Source organism: Musa acuminata, chromosome BXJ1-5, assembly GCF_036884655.1.
Source record: "Musa acuminata AAA Group cultivar baxijiao chromosome BXJ1-5, Cavendish_Baxijiao_AAA, whole genome shotgun sequence".
Lineage (NCBI taxonomy): Eukaryota > Viridiplantae > Streptophyta > Magnoliopsida > Zingiberales > Musaceae > Musa > Musa acuminata.
The window spans coordinates 9,567,362-9,582,194 of NC_088331.1; the positions used below are offsets into that span (position 1 = coordinate 9,567,362).

The 14,833-nt window shown below is 36.1% G+C and overlaps 1 protein-coding gene and 1 long non-coding RNA gene across 2 annotated transcripts; both read right to left on the bottom strand.

The window, feature by feature from the left end:
- Positions 1 to 10,110: 10,110 nt before the first annotated feature.
- On the bottom strand, positions 10,111 to 12,539 carry LOC135674971 (telomere-binding protein 1-like). Its single transcript, XM_065185235.1, has 3 exons — positions 12,339 to 12,539; positions 12,187 to 12,243; positions 10,111 to 10,499 (listed from the first exon to the last, which is right to left on the bottom strand). The coding sequence occupies exons 1-3, from the start codon at positions 12,441 to 12,443 to the stop codon at positions 10,302 to 10,304; spliced, it is 360 nt and encodes a 119-aa protein (XP_065041307.1). The 5' UTR covers positions 12,444 to 12,539; the 3' UTR covers positions 10,111 to 10,301.
- A 430-nt stretch (positions 12,540 to 12,969) lies between these two features.
- On the bottom strand, positions 12,970 to 14,188 carry LOC135674972 (uncharacterized). Its single transcript, XR_010513782.1, has 3 exons — positions 13,855 to 14,188; positions 13,111 to 13,760; positions 12,970 to 13,027 (listed from the first exon to the last, which is right to left on the bottom strand). It is a non-coding gene; the product is annotated as an uncharacterized LOC135674972 (long non-coding RNA).
- Positions 14,189 to 14,833: the final 645 nt, after the last annotated feature.

A 14,833-nucleotide genomic window follows, 5' to 3' on the forward strand; every position in this document is an offset into this window, starting at 1 on the left:
CTCACCATTGACATCATCGACTATATCCGTTTTCGTTGTGTATGTAAGGCATGGCGCTCTACCAACCACTGTAGTCGCACATACCCTCCCCAACTCCCATGGCTCCTTTTGAGATATGACGATGACATCGATCGTCTCTTCTTCTACTCCTTATCAAGGGCAAAAGTCCACTCAATTCAACTTCCAGTAATCGATGGAGAAAAAATCAGCGGCTCATTTGACGGATGGTTAGTTCTTGAGAATAAACTTTCTTGCACCATATCAATCTTAAATCCTCTCACGGGTGTCCATATCCATCTTCCGATGCTCCCAAGATATCTCTGGAACAATAAGAATTGCCCATCGCTTTGGAGGATGGCAATATCTTCGAACCCATCGACGTCCTACAAAGGTTGCATCATCGTTGTTATCCCCACCCAGTTCAATTTTCTCCTAGCTATCAACGAGGACCATAAATGGACAAAGTTGGACAACATGAGCGACTATACAGATGTTATCTACTTCAAAGAAAGCTTTTATGTTATAGATAGATTTGCACGAGTTTCCATTTTTGACTCATGCCTCAGGAAAGTGACTGTCATTAGTACTCGAGGGAATTTGAGATACGGGGCTTGTCAATTGGCAAAGTTATCTGAAGAGCTTATAGTCTTTAAAACCAAATATGTTAAGAACTCTGCTAGTCAATTAGTTTTGAAAAGGATCTATATCTTGAAGATGAACTATCGACTTCTATCATTTGAGGAGGTAAAGAGCTTAGGCGAGCACATGCTTTTCATAGGCAATACTTCTCGCTCAATCTCATGCTCAACTACTCGATACCCTCTTGGAAAACATGACACTATCTATATGTATGCTCAGCCTACTTGGAGGTACATCGAAAGTAAACCTATTTACATTAAGTCGGGTGTATATAACTTAGAGGATGGCTCTTTGAAGCCCCTACCATTCGACATCGGTGATAAAAGATGTAATGGCTATTTACCTTTGTGGCACGTACCATATCTATCTTAATATATTTCTTTTGACTATTTTTTGTGTAAACATTATTTACTCGTAATGAAGGGATTTAATAAAGGTAATCATTTGTGTTTTTATATTAAAATATTGCATGTGTTGAACATAGCTTCATGAGATTGAAACCCTTCAGACTCGGAATCTAATTTCTCCATTGTTGGCATCCCAAGCATCGCCTTGCAAACCCCAAAAGCTGCTGCAGCTGCAGTTGCAGTAACACCGCATGTTGTAAGCTAAAGCCCAAAGAGCTATCGAACTACAATTGCATTAACACTGCATCTTGTCAGCATGATCCACCGATGGATTTGTTTGCGAGTCACAGCATGCTGTGGAGGACATGGTTGTTATAAGCACTATAAGAAACTTTATGGGATCGAGTCGTAGAAGGATGCCGGAACTCATGATCCCACCGATCAATTTGGGATGATACCTTCGAACTAAAAAAATACCAAAACTCTTGATCTCCGTGACCTATTTTGAGAATTATTTTTATTCGAGCTAATTATATGTTATATGTTATAGTTATACCTTTTTAGCATCTCGATTTTTAATTTAAAAAATTTATATTAGAATCTTTATACGTATAAAATTGAAACACTTAACTTCATTTATCATAGTGTTATTGATTTTATCGATGGTAATATGAAAACAATAAGCAAAAATATAATTTTAACGTCTCATGTATGTTTTTGGTAGTAGTGGATGATAGTATTGCTGGGGGCTATGACAATTTCATCGGTGTCAATACAAAATGTAGAGCGACTAAAGGGAGATGGTCTACTACGAGTTGGACATGACCTTCCTTTATTCGTCTTGTGATATGTTTGTCTACGATGTCAACTTCCTCATCACTTGCCATGTCCACTAGGTCACTTGTGTTGCCTGCCATTCTCTTGAAGTTGCCTTCGCATCTCTGGCACAAGTCCGTGATGGATCCACCTTCTATGGGCTTCCTATAATCCCGATCCTCTTGCCACCCCTTCGCATTTTTTTGGCCTTCTTGTTGTCTCGCTCTTGCCTCTCCATCTCTGAATCCATGACAATGTCTTGGGTGAAGAAGCCCTAGGATCCTTGGTGGACGACCACAAAGCGATAATGCACAGTAGTTATAGAGAGGGTGGAGGCTACCATACTAGGATAGAGTCAAATGGTGGGGTTGCAGAGTGAACGATGGTGCGTGGAAGCAACGGCCCACGTGGTTGGCCCGCAGTAAAAAATGACAACGACCCTATCACTACGGGTGGCCCTTGTGGTTGGCCTGCAACAAAAAATGACAACGACCCTACCACTACAGGTGGCCCTCGTGGCCACATTGTGGTTCAACATCAAGCTCTAAGAGCATGATGTGACAACAAAAAGAGGTGGGTGCGCTTCGGCGATTGGAGGCGTGCTCTGGAGTGTCTGTGAGGCTAATCACCATCACCGCGTCATGGGTCACCGAGCACAAAGCCTGAGTCACCAACGTAGTTATCGATTGACGCTGACATAGATACAAAGCGTCGGCATTTGCATCATCCTCTTCTTATCTCAACTCTCATCGTCAATCTCCCTCCTCATCCACAATAGTCACCCATGACCCCCCAACGACATCGTCATCTGTCACCACTAAAAAAAAATATATATAATTAAAATTATCTTTTTACTCATCATTTTTATGTTTCTGTCAATAAAATCGATCAAGTTAGGGGAAATATAGCTAGATGTTTCACTTTTATAATTATTAGGAATTTCAATATAAATTTTTTAAATCTAAATATCGAAATGCTAAAGAAGTCTAACTAATATATAATTAGCCGTTTCTATTTTTATGCACACAAAATCATATTATAATACTTAAGACAAATTCTACATATAAGAAACAAACCAAACTAAATAGACAATATAATTAGCCCTTTCTATTCTAATAAATGGATGTCTTTATACTCATTTACAATCATACTTGAAATATGATAAATTTGAATGTAAATAATTCTAGATTCATACAAAAATAAAAAAATAAATTAAAGATATTATTATCCTGTATGCGGAAATTTTTAAGGAAAATGGACAGTATTTACATCATTTTACAAACAATCGTACTCTCATTCTCGCGGTCATACCGATAATTTATAAATTTAAATTTAGATAAACCCTAGATTCACACTAAATAAAATAAAAACTATGGATTCACTATTTAAATAAAATTATTTGAAATGTGAGTTTGTGCAGTTTAGATTTTAATGTACTTAAATAACTATTGATTCACCATATGGATAGTTTTTCCACTATAGTAAGAGGCAACATGGATGTAATTTTGTGTTATCCTCACAAATGAATGTCGTTATATATGTTTTTAGAATCATGATAAAAGCATATCAAATTTGAATTTAAGTATCTCAAAATTTATATTAAAATGAAAATATTATCGATTCACTATTTAGATGTGTCCTTTTAAGGTGAAAGTATCAGTAAATACATAATATTTATATTGTTACATTCATTTTCAAATAAATAACTGAAGTATAGAATTTCTATCCAAGGTTCGCTATACCATATCGCATCGACGTTTCGACCAGGGCTCGATACGATACGGTACCGGTGTATCGGGCGGTACATCAGAGCGTACCAAGCGGTATGCCCTAGTGTACCGAATAATTTTTTATTTTTTTTCATGATGTAATATACTATAGCATTGTAGTGGTACTGGACGGTCCGCGTACCGGTAACCTGTCGGATCGGTACGTACCGCCCGATACAGGCACTACGCTTCGGTACGACAAATCTTGTTTCTATCATATTTGTTGTTTGTTTGCCAAGGCTTTTTTTCTTTATGCACACAAGTGTCTGATTGGAATATACTTCTTATAGAATAACTTGTTTCCTTCGTTACTTCATCATGAATGAGTATTCTAATTTATAGGAGGTATGTAAATCCAAAAAAACAAAGAAACAACTACCAATGTTAGGTATAATGCCACACACGTTCTAATATAATAGTAATACAACTATATTATAGTTATCCTAATATATAGTAAATCCTAAATAATTAAATAATTTAATTTTAGAATATAGTTATTTAGAAATATAACTATATAGAAATACAACTATATTCTAATTATGAATACAAAAAAAGATGCTTTTTAGTAGTTTCTTTAAAAGGAGGGCACTCTCACGTAAAATCTCATAACTTAGGGCTATATGTATCATTGGATTTGGGTCTTACAACCATGTTTTATGTTTTAACATGGGTGGAAAACTTTCGAAGGATGGAAGCAAACAAAGTGTTGAAAGCAAAGAAGAAGAAGAAGAAGAAGAAAAAGAAGAAAAAGAAGAAGAAAAAGGGGAGGCGGTTGATTGGTCAAATCTCCAAGTCGACATGCTTGAACTCATCGCTGATCGACTCACCATCGATATCTTTGACTACACTCGCTTTCGTGGCGTCTGTAAGAAATGGAACTCTAGCATCCCTCGTGATCGTGCGTACCCTCCCCAACTCCCATGGCTCCTTCTCAGACATGACGACGACATCAATCGTCTCTTCTTCTACTCCTTATCAAGTGCAAGAGTCCACTCAATTCAACTTCCAGCGATGAATGGCGAAAAAATCATTGGCTCATTTGACGGATGGCTAGTCCTCGAGAACAAATTTTGTTGGACCATGTCTATCTTAAATCCTCTCACGGGTGTTCATATCCATCTTCCGATGCTCCCAACGTATCTTAGGAACAATAGAGAACACCCATCCCTCTGGAAGATTGCAACATCTTCGAACTCATCAAAGTCGTACAATAATTGCATTATTATTGTTATCCCCATCCAGTTCAGTCCTCTCCTATCTATCCGTTTTGGCGAGGATGATAATTGGACCAAGTTGGATGACAAGAGCATCTACACAGATGTCATCTACTTCAAAGAAAGATTTTATGTTCTAGACAGATATGCCCGAGTCTCCATTTTTGACTCATACTTTAAGAAAGTGATTGTTATCGGTCCTCAAGGGGATTTGAGACATGGGCCTAATTGTTTTGCAGAGTTATCCGGAGAACTTGTAGTCTTTACAAGCAAATATATAAGGAGTTCTATCAATATATTTCAGTATGATCTAAAAAGGATCGATATCTCTAAGTTGAATCATCGACTTATGTTGTTAGAGGAGGCGAAGAGCTTAGGTGAGCACATACTTTTCATAGGTAATACTTGTCGCTCCATCTCGTGCACAACTACCCTATACCCTCGTGGAAAACATGACACTGTCTATATCTATCCTCAGTATGCTTGGAATGGATATATTAGATCGGGGGTATATGATTTAGAGGATGGCTCTTTGAAGCCCCTACCATTCGACATCAACGTCGAGACTTGTAATGGGCATTTACCCATGTGGCATGTACCACATCTATCTTAATCTTCTGAGTCTGTTAATGTGTATATCTTTTAAGAGTAGTAATAATGAAGGGATATTAAATCTTGAATGTGTTTGCAAGTCATCGAAGCCTCTCATGATATTGAAACCTTTTAGACTTGTAATAGAATTACTCCGTTGTTGGCATCGCCTTGCGAACCCCAAAAGCTGCTGCGTTGCAATTGCATTAACACTGCATGTTGTAAACAACAAAAACACCGAAAGCTAATGTACCACGATTGCATTAACATTGCATGTTGGCAGCAGGATCGGTCAATCGATTTGTTTGCGAGTCACAGCATGCTGTGGAGGACATGGTTATTGTAAGCACCAAAAGAAAACCGAAACCCTCGGTCTCCTCCACCAATTTTGAGGAGCATTTCTATTCCCATTGCACTCCGATCGATTGAAGAACATTACTTGTACAAAGTTGGCAATATGTATTATGTTGAAAGTGAAGGTAAATTTTCGGTAAGCAAGAAACAAAAAAGAGACAGCCACTTGTGTCTCTGCTATGTGAGACTATGTTTCTTCTGTGAGTTCATCGTCGCCGCCGCTACTGGAATTGTCATTGCTGCGGCTGAAGACTGGATTGCTTGAAATCAGCTGTGCTCTTGGCTTTCGCTCCCTTGGGTACGGATGAATGGCAGATAACTCCCTAATGCGTCGCATAACATATTGTGGTATGGGGAGTGTCACATGTTTCTTGTGTGGCCCAACCTAGAAAGATACTGTGTTAAGGATATCTCTAATGATATCAAAACCTCCACAAAACTGTAGCAAATTGATCACATTCTCGAACCAATTCAGAAAAATGATCTACTTCACCAGTAATTACGTTCATGAAAATTTTCCACCTGATTCAAATGCTTAACAATGACAGCATACATAATAGTGTCAGACGACATATAATTTATTAACACCGAAGCGCAAAATGATTATAAACAAATTGATGCCCAGAACGTAAAGAATAAATTTAAGAACTCGCAAGAAATTTTGCAATGCTTTGACGAATATAGACAGACAAGTTTCCATCAACAAATATCGGACACCTCCAAAGTGACGAGTCATTGGGGATAAAATGCAACTGGACAGTGTTACACTAGGAGATAAAATGCAACTGGGGTAAAAAATGACCCACGTGGTTGGCCCGCAGCAAAAAATGACAACGATCCTACCACTACGGGTGGCCCTCGTGGCCACATTGTGGTTTAACATCAAGCTCTAAGAGCATGATGTGACAACAAAAATAGGAAGTTGGGTGGCGCTCTAGCGATTCGAGGGATGCTCTGAAGTGTTTGTGAGGCTAATCACCATCATCGCGTCGTGGGTCACCGAGCACAAAACCTGAGTCACCAACGTAGTTATTGATTGACGCTGACATAGATACAAAGCGTTGGCATTTGCATCATCCTCTTCTTACCTCAACTCTCATCATCACTCTCTCTCCTCATCCACAACAGTCACTCGTGGCCTCCTAGCGACATCGTCATCCGTCACCACTAAAAACATATCTAAGACATTGAAAGTACCTTTTTACCTATCATTTTTATGTTTTTGTCAATAAAACTAACAAAGATAGGAGAAATAGAGCCGGATGTTTCACTTTTATAATTATAGGGATTGCAATATAAATTTTTTAAATCTAAAGATAGGAAAAGTCTAACTACATGGGAAGAATATATAATTAGCCATTTCTATTCTTATGCACACAAAACCATATTATTATACTTAAGACAAATTCTACATATAAGAAACAAACCAAACTAAATAGACAATATAATTAGCCCTTTCTATTCTAATAAATGGATGTCCTTATACTCATTTACAATCATACTTGAAATATGATAAATTTGAATGTAAATAATTTTAGATTCATACAAAAATAAATTAAAGATATTATTATCCTGTATGCGGAAATCTTTAAGGAAAATGGACAGTATTTGCATCATTTTACAAACAATTGTACGCTCATTTTCTAGGTCATGCCGATAATTTATAAATTTAAATTTAGATAAACCCTAGATTCACACTAAATAAAATAAAAACAATTGATTCACTATTTAAATAAAATTATTTGAAATGTGTGTTTGGGCAGTTTAGATTTTAATGTACTTCAATTGACACAAAAATAAAAGAACTATTGATTCACCATATGGATAGTTTTTTCACTATAGTAAGAGGCAACATGGATGAAATTTTGTGTTATCCTCACAAATGAATGTTGTTATATATGTTTTTAGAATCATGATAAAAGTATATCAAATTTGAATTGAAGTATCTCAAAATTTATATTAAAATGAAAATATTATCGATTCACTATTTAGATGTATCCTTTTAAGGTGAAGGTATCAGTAAATACATAATATTTATGTTGTTACATTCGTTTTCAGATAAATAATTAAAGTATCAGCAAAGGCTTTTTTCTTTCTTTCTTTTTTTCTTTATTATGCACACAAGTGTCTGATTGGAATATACTTCTTGTAGAATGACTTGTTTCCTTCGTTACTTCATCATGAATGAGTATTCTAATTTATAGGAGGTATGTAAATCCAAAAAAACAAAGAAACAACTACGAATGTTAGGAATAATGCCACACACGTTCTAATATAATAGTAATACAACTATATTATAGTTATCCTAATATATAGTAAATACTAAATAATTAAATAATTTAAATTTAGAATATAGTTATTTAGAAATATAACTATATAGAAATACAACTATATTCTAATTATGAATAAAAGATGCTTTTTAGTAGTTTCTGTTGATCTTGATAGGAAGAGGGGATAGAGATATCAAACAAACAGAGGAAGAGTAGGACAAGTTTCAATCTTCTATATTTTTCTCAAAAAACTACTTTACAATTTTAGAAATTCTCTCTATTTCATGACCCAACATATGAGGTTTATATAGTCCCCAAAAATACATTACATTAATTGTATTCAAGATGAATAATTCTCTTTCAAGAAACCTTTTTAAGAATCAATAACCAATTTGACTTATCCATCCATAAATTTTTAATATATTTTTTCTTCTTGATGTAATGAATCTCCCTCTTGATGCAATGAACATTTCTTCTGATGAAACGAATCTCTTTATGATACTTGAATAACTTTAATTCCAATAGTTTCTTTAAATGGGGGGTACTCTCATGTAAAATCTCATAACTTAGGGCTCTATATATCATTGGATTTGGTCTTACAACCATGTTTTATGTTTTAACATGGGTGGAAAACTTTCAAAGGATGGAAGCAAACAAAGTGTTGAAAGCAAAGAAGAAGAAGAAGAAGAAGAAGAAAAAGGGGAGGCGGTTGATTGGTCAAATCTCCAAGTCGACATGCTTGAACTCATCGCTGATCGACTCACCATCGATATCTTTGACTACACTCGCTTTCGTGGCGTCTGTAAGAAATGGAACTCTAGCATCCCTCGTGATCGTGCGTACCCTCCCCAACTCCCATGGCTCCTTCTCAGACATGACGACGACATCAATCGTCTCTTCTTCTTCTCCTTATCAAGTGCAAGAGTCCACTCAATTCAACTTCCAGTGACGAGTGGCGAAAAAATCATTGGCTCATTTGACGGATGGCTAATCCTCGAGAACAAATTTTGTTGGACCATGTCTATCTTAAATCCTCTCACGGGTGTTCATATCCATCTTCCGATGCTCCCAACATATCTCAGGAACAATAGTGACCACTCATCGCTATGGAAGATTGCAACATCTTCGAACTCATCAAAGTCGTACAATAATTGCATTATTATTATTATCCCCATCCAGTTCAGTACTCTCCTATCTATCCGTTTCGGCGAGGATGATAATTGGACCAAGTTGGATGACAAGAGCATCTACACAGATGTCATCTACTTCAAAGAAAGATTTTATGTTCTAGACAGATATGCCCGAGTCTCCATTTTTGACTCAAACCTTAAGAAAGTGATTGTTATCGGTCCTCAAGGGGATTTGAGACATGGGCCTCATTATTTTGCAGAGTTATCTGGAGAACTTGTAGTCTTTACAGGCAAATATTTAAGGAGTTCTATCAATATATTTCAGTATTCTCTAAAAAGGATCGATATCTCTAAGTTGAATCATCGACTTATGTTGTTAGAGGAGGCAAAGAGCTTAGGTGAGCACATACTTTTCATAGGTAATACTTGTCGCTCCATCTCGTGCACAACTACCCTATACCCTCGTGGAAAACATGACACTGTCTATATCTATCCTCAGTATACTTGGAATGGATATACTTGGAATGGATATATTAGATCGGGGGTATATGATTTAGAGGATGGCTCTTTGAAGCCCCTACCATTCGACATCAACGTCGACGAGACTTGTAATGGGCATTTACCCATGTGGCATGTACCACATCTATCTTAATTTTCTGAGTCTGTTAATGTGTATATCTTTTAAGAGTAGTAATAATGAAGGGATATTAAATCTTGAATGTGTTTGCAAGTCTTCGAAGCCTCTCATGATATTGAAACCTTTTAGACTCGTAATAGAATTACTCCGTTGTTGGCATCGCCTTGCGAACCCCAAAAGCTGCTGCGTTGCAATTGCATTAACACTGCATGTTGTAAACAACAAAAACACCGAAAGCTAATGTACCACGATTGCATTAACATTGCATGTTGGCAGCAGGATCGGTCAATCGATTCGTTTGCGAGTCACAGCATGCTGTGGAGGACATGGTTATTGTAAGCACTAAAAGAAAACCGAAACCCTCGGTCTCCTCCACCAATTTTGAGGAGCATTTCTATTCCCATTGCACTCCGATCGATTGAAGAACATTACTTGTACAAAGTTGGCAATATGTATTATGTTGAAAGTGAAGGTAAATTTTCGGTAAGCAAGAAACAAAAAAGAGACAGCCACTTGTGTCTCTGCTATGTGAGACTATGTTTCTTCTGTGAGTTCATCGTCGCCGCCGCTACTGGAATTGTCATTGCTGCAGCTGAAGACTGGATTGCTTGAAATCAGCTGTGCTCTTGGCTTTCGCTCCCTTGGGTACGGATGAATGGCAGATAACTCCCTAATGCGTCGCATAACATATTGTGGTATGGGGAGTGTCACATGTTTCTTGTGTGGCCCAACCTAGAAAGATACTGTGTTAAGGATATCTCTAATGATATCAAAACCTCCACAAAACTGTAGCAAATTGATCACATTCTCGAACCAATTCAGAATAATGATCTACTTCACCAGTAATTACGTTCATGAAAAATTTCCACCTGATTCAAATGCTTAACAATGACAGCATACATAATAGTGTCAGACGACATATAATTTATTAACACCAAAGCGCAAAATGATTATAAACAAATTGATGCCCAGAACGTAAAGAATAAATTTAAGAACTCGCAAGAAATTTTGCAATGCTTTGACGAATATAGACAGACAAGTTTCCATCAACAAATATCGGACACCTCCAAAGTGACGAGTCATTGGGGATAAAATGCAACTGGACAGTGTTACACTGACAAATGATTGAACAAAACATGAGCAAACAAGTGTCTGCATCAACACTTTTGGGGTTCGTATTATAGATCATGAATGTATGCCTTACATATATGCAATGACAAATAATTGTGAATTCAGGATCTATGCAAATAGGACCATCTCAGAAAGAAACTTATACACAGTATTGAAATATAGAGACAGATACAGATACTCAGCTGTAAGCATAATAAAGCTCAGGTTATCAATATAAGCTCAATGTTAAGATACAGGCCTTCTACTCGAACCACCAATAGGTGCTTAGTGCAAGAATATTATTCCTTCTACCTAAAGCAACTATAAAAGTGAAAATAATGCTTAGACAATAAACTGAATGAAGCAAGAAAGTTCGAGGAACATGTACAACAATCATCTTCCTCAAGAGTATAAATGAAAATAACAAACAGAATCTACCCATCTCTTTAGGATTGGCCACATGGGAGCAAGATGCGATTGTAAAAGAACAGCTTTCAATATGCATACACTGTTATGATTTTACAATTGCAATATACCAGGTTATAATTCTTATAGAGTGAGTGCCTCCAGAATTACACTTAACATGTTACAGTTGTTATGATCTAATAATATCTTTGTATGATACATTTAACATTTTTCTACTACATCTATCAAAGGTTTTTTTAATGAACTGTTCCAACTATTCTAACTGTTACTTGTACATAAATCATATCTTTTACATTTTAGTATCATAATTCTCTGTGAAAAGTTTAACATCTTAACATGAAAGTAAAAGTATTTTTTACAATATAATACTGTCATTTTTTTCTTAAATTCTGTTCTTTTTTTTATTTTTCCAAGTGTTTTACTTCTATGATAATTTATATCTTAAAATTTTCAAATTATTTTTTCATTGACCTGATACTGTCAATCTCAATCCCAACCATATTAATCCCTAGGTGATCTTTTATCCCAATCTTGCAGATTCTGAACTTGCATCAATGTACATAATCTAACTGCAAAACATGCTTTTAGCAAGCCATGCTATCATCCTCTCTCCAAGAACACAAGTACAATTAACTAATAGATGTTCATAATTACCCTTTTAGTACTTAATTCAGTTTACTAACTGCTTATTTATTTCCAACCAGATAGTTCACAGAGACCAAACAACTTTGATCCCTCGTCTATGTAAATCATAAGTCTCTATAGTTGCAGAAGACACGCAAAGAGAGAAGTTAAGCACCTCTTATAAGCAAGGAACATTTATGTCATAAAGCATAGTTTTAGATCTCTTCTCAGACATTGGAATAAAAAACACAACTCTTACCTGCTTTCTGTCATGTAACTGAGCAGCACTAGCTCTCAAAAGGTTTCTCCATTTATCCTGTAAAGTGAAGCAATTCTAAAATCAACAAAGATTTTCTTTTAATCAACAAAAACTTTTCATTAAGAAGAATTGATCATATGATTCATAAGGACCTTGAGATCCACAGATGTGCGGAAAGCAGATGTTGCGAATAAGAGCCTCTTGATATCAGTCCATCTGCCAACTCCATAATGGGAGACACCTTCAATGAGCTTCATCACTTCTGGAAGTGTCCAAAGTCTATGATGTTTCCTTCTAATCCCACTTTTCTCATTTCTAACTGTTCTGGTCCAGTCTTCTGATGCATTATTTCGTAACTCAAGACTTTGGAAACCTTAAAGCATATGTTGCTCTAGATTCATCGGCAGTTAAGGTTGATTTTATGGAAGGTTCTGATTAGTGGCCATAAAATAAAAAGCTAGAAATAACAAAGGTACTTGACAAACAAATGTTTTGATTTCTGAGACCCCAAATATATGACATTGCGTATCTTCCAGTGGATATATATATATGCAATTCAAAAAAGGTTGGGGTCTTGGGATCTTCAAATGCTACATGGTAATTAATATATATTGGATATAATGATTAGTAAATTTTGTGCTTACTAAAAGCTTCAGAAAATAACTGCAATGAAATGAAGCATACTGCAAACCATGAGAGTTCAAGAGAATCACTAGTAATGCAGGAAGACTCGGCAGAGAATTTACCACTTCATGGAAAGGATATCTCACCATAACTGCAGCATTTTTCCGACGCTGAACTCTGGAGGCATGCAGACCTCTTTGTTTCTGAATAACTAAACCTGCATCGGACTCTTTGGTCAAACCATTGTCCTACCAGTTTCTACCAATAAATGATCAACTGTTCTAGCACAAGAAATTTTACCTCTAGTTTCTCTGCAGCATCTGGATTTCAAATCTGATGTTTCTTCAATATATCTTCGAGTGGGTTTGCGTAATCTCTTATTTGTTATAACTGCACTGTCTTCATCTCCCAAATGAGTCTTGTGTGCCTCAGAAAAATTTCCCACTCGAACATCCCTACCACACTGCACTGGCTTCTCAGCACCTATTCCAACCACCAGTTTGGTGGTATCAAATATACTTCCGAATGGACTAGACACTTCTTCAAAAAGATATTTTTGGTATCCATATTGTTTCATCATCAATCTCATTTGGCATAGAGCTGCATTGCGAGGGACTGGAAAATTTGTTAATTTCAGTCAGGTTCTGAAATTGAAAAAGTATATGATGCTCCAGAGACTGCTTGCCCTCCACTGATGTATCCCATCCCAAAGAGCTTCTGAACACATCAGGAAGTTGATTGGTGTTTACATCATCGAACAAATATGCATCTCGATCAGGTGTAGCAGCATCATATGGAGAATTAAGAGCATTTGACAAGTCTGAGAATTCTCCAGCATCACTATGTATTCATTCCAATGCTTTTGGTTTGCAAATCTGATCTGAAATTTCTAATACATGATGTGTTCTGGGAAGCACATTTAACCTCAAGGCTTTCTGCACAGTCATTATCTGAATAAACAAAAAAAGATAAGGGGGAAAATTATAAGCAGCAGCCTAATTTAAGAGCTCCAATATAACAAGAAATGTACCAAAAGAGAGGTACCCCAAAAAAGTTCAGGACAGATGCTGCAGAAATTGCTTTGTCCATGAAGATTCCCTTCATTAACTCCCTGGAGCATGCTATCAACAAACTGCAAAAAACACACTACCATGTATCACAAAATTTAAAATGTACAAGTGCAAAGATTCCTGGAACAATTAAAGTAGAGCAAAACCCAAGATTGCAAACTAATACAAACAAAAGGTATTTGCACTTCATCTCCCACAATTCTTAATCTTTATTCAAGAAAATAGTCTCAAGTGTAAACATCTTGAGCTAGGATGAACACTGAACACTTCACCTCATGTTTCTGAATCAGTGCAGCATCAGAATAATTTTTTCCTGCAAGGAAATTGCATATAAGTACACTGTACACATACATCAATACACATATAACGGAACTAGAGAAGAGAATAAACAGCAGAAGGGACTTTATTCGAGTGTTTCATCCTTAAAGCATTGATAACTAAAACCGTGAAGTTGGAGGAGGCACAGATTCTTGTTGCAAATTGTCACTGTGCAATGAAGAGATTGCCGACATCATGTAAAAAAGAAACAAAATTAAAAGGAAAAGGCAATTTAGAGCAGAATATAAGATGAAAAGTTACTTGCATCTACGCAGCAACTCAAAGCTAAGAAACCACATATAAAAACCACATGAAGTCACATGATTACAGGAAAACATAATAATTTACAAACACACAAAAATATAGAACAAACTGAAAAAAAGACTACTATTTAATAAAAATTTTAGCAATCACAAAAAAAAATTCACTCCATCAAAACATAAACTAGGAGATAAATAAACTTTTAACACATCTAGCAATAATCATACCAAAATCTGCTTTTAACACATCAGCATTTCAGAATATATATATATATATATATATATATATATATATATATATATAGTTGGATACCTCTGTCAGGAATTTTCCTTGAAATCTTTGAAGAAGTAATCGAGTTTGCACAGAATCAACAC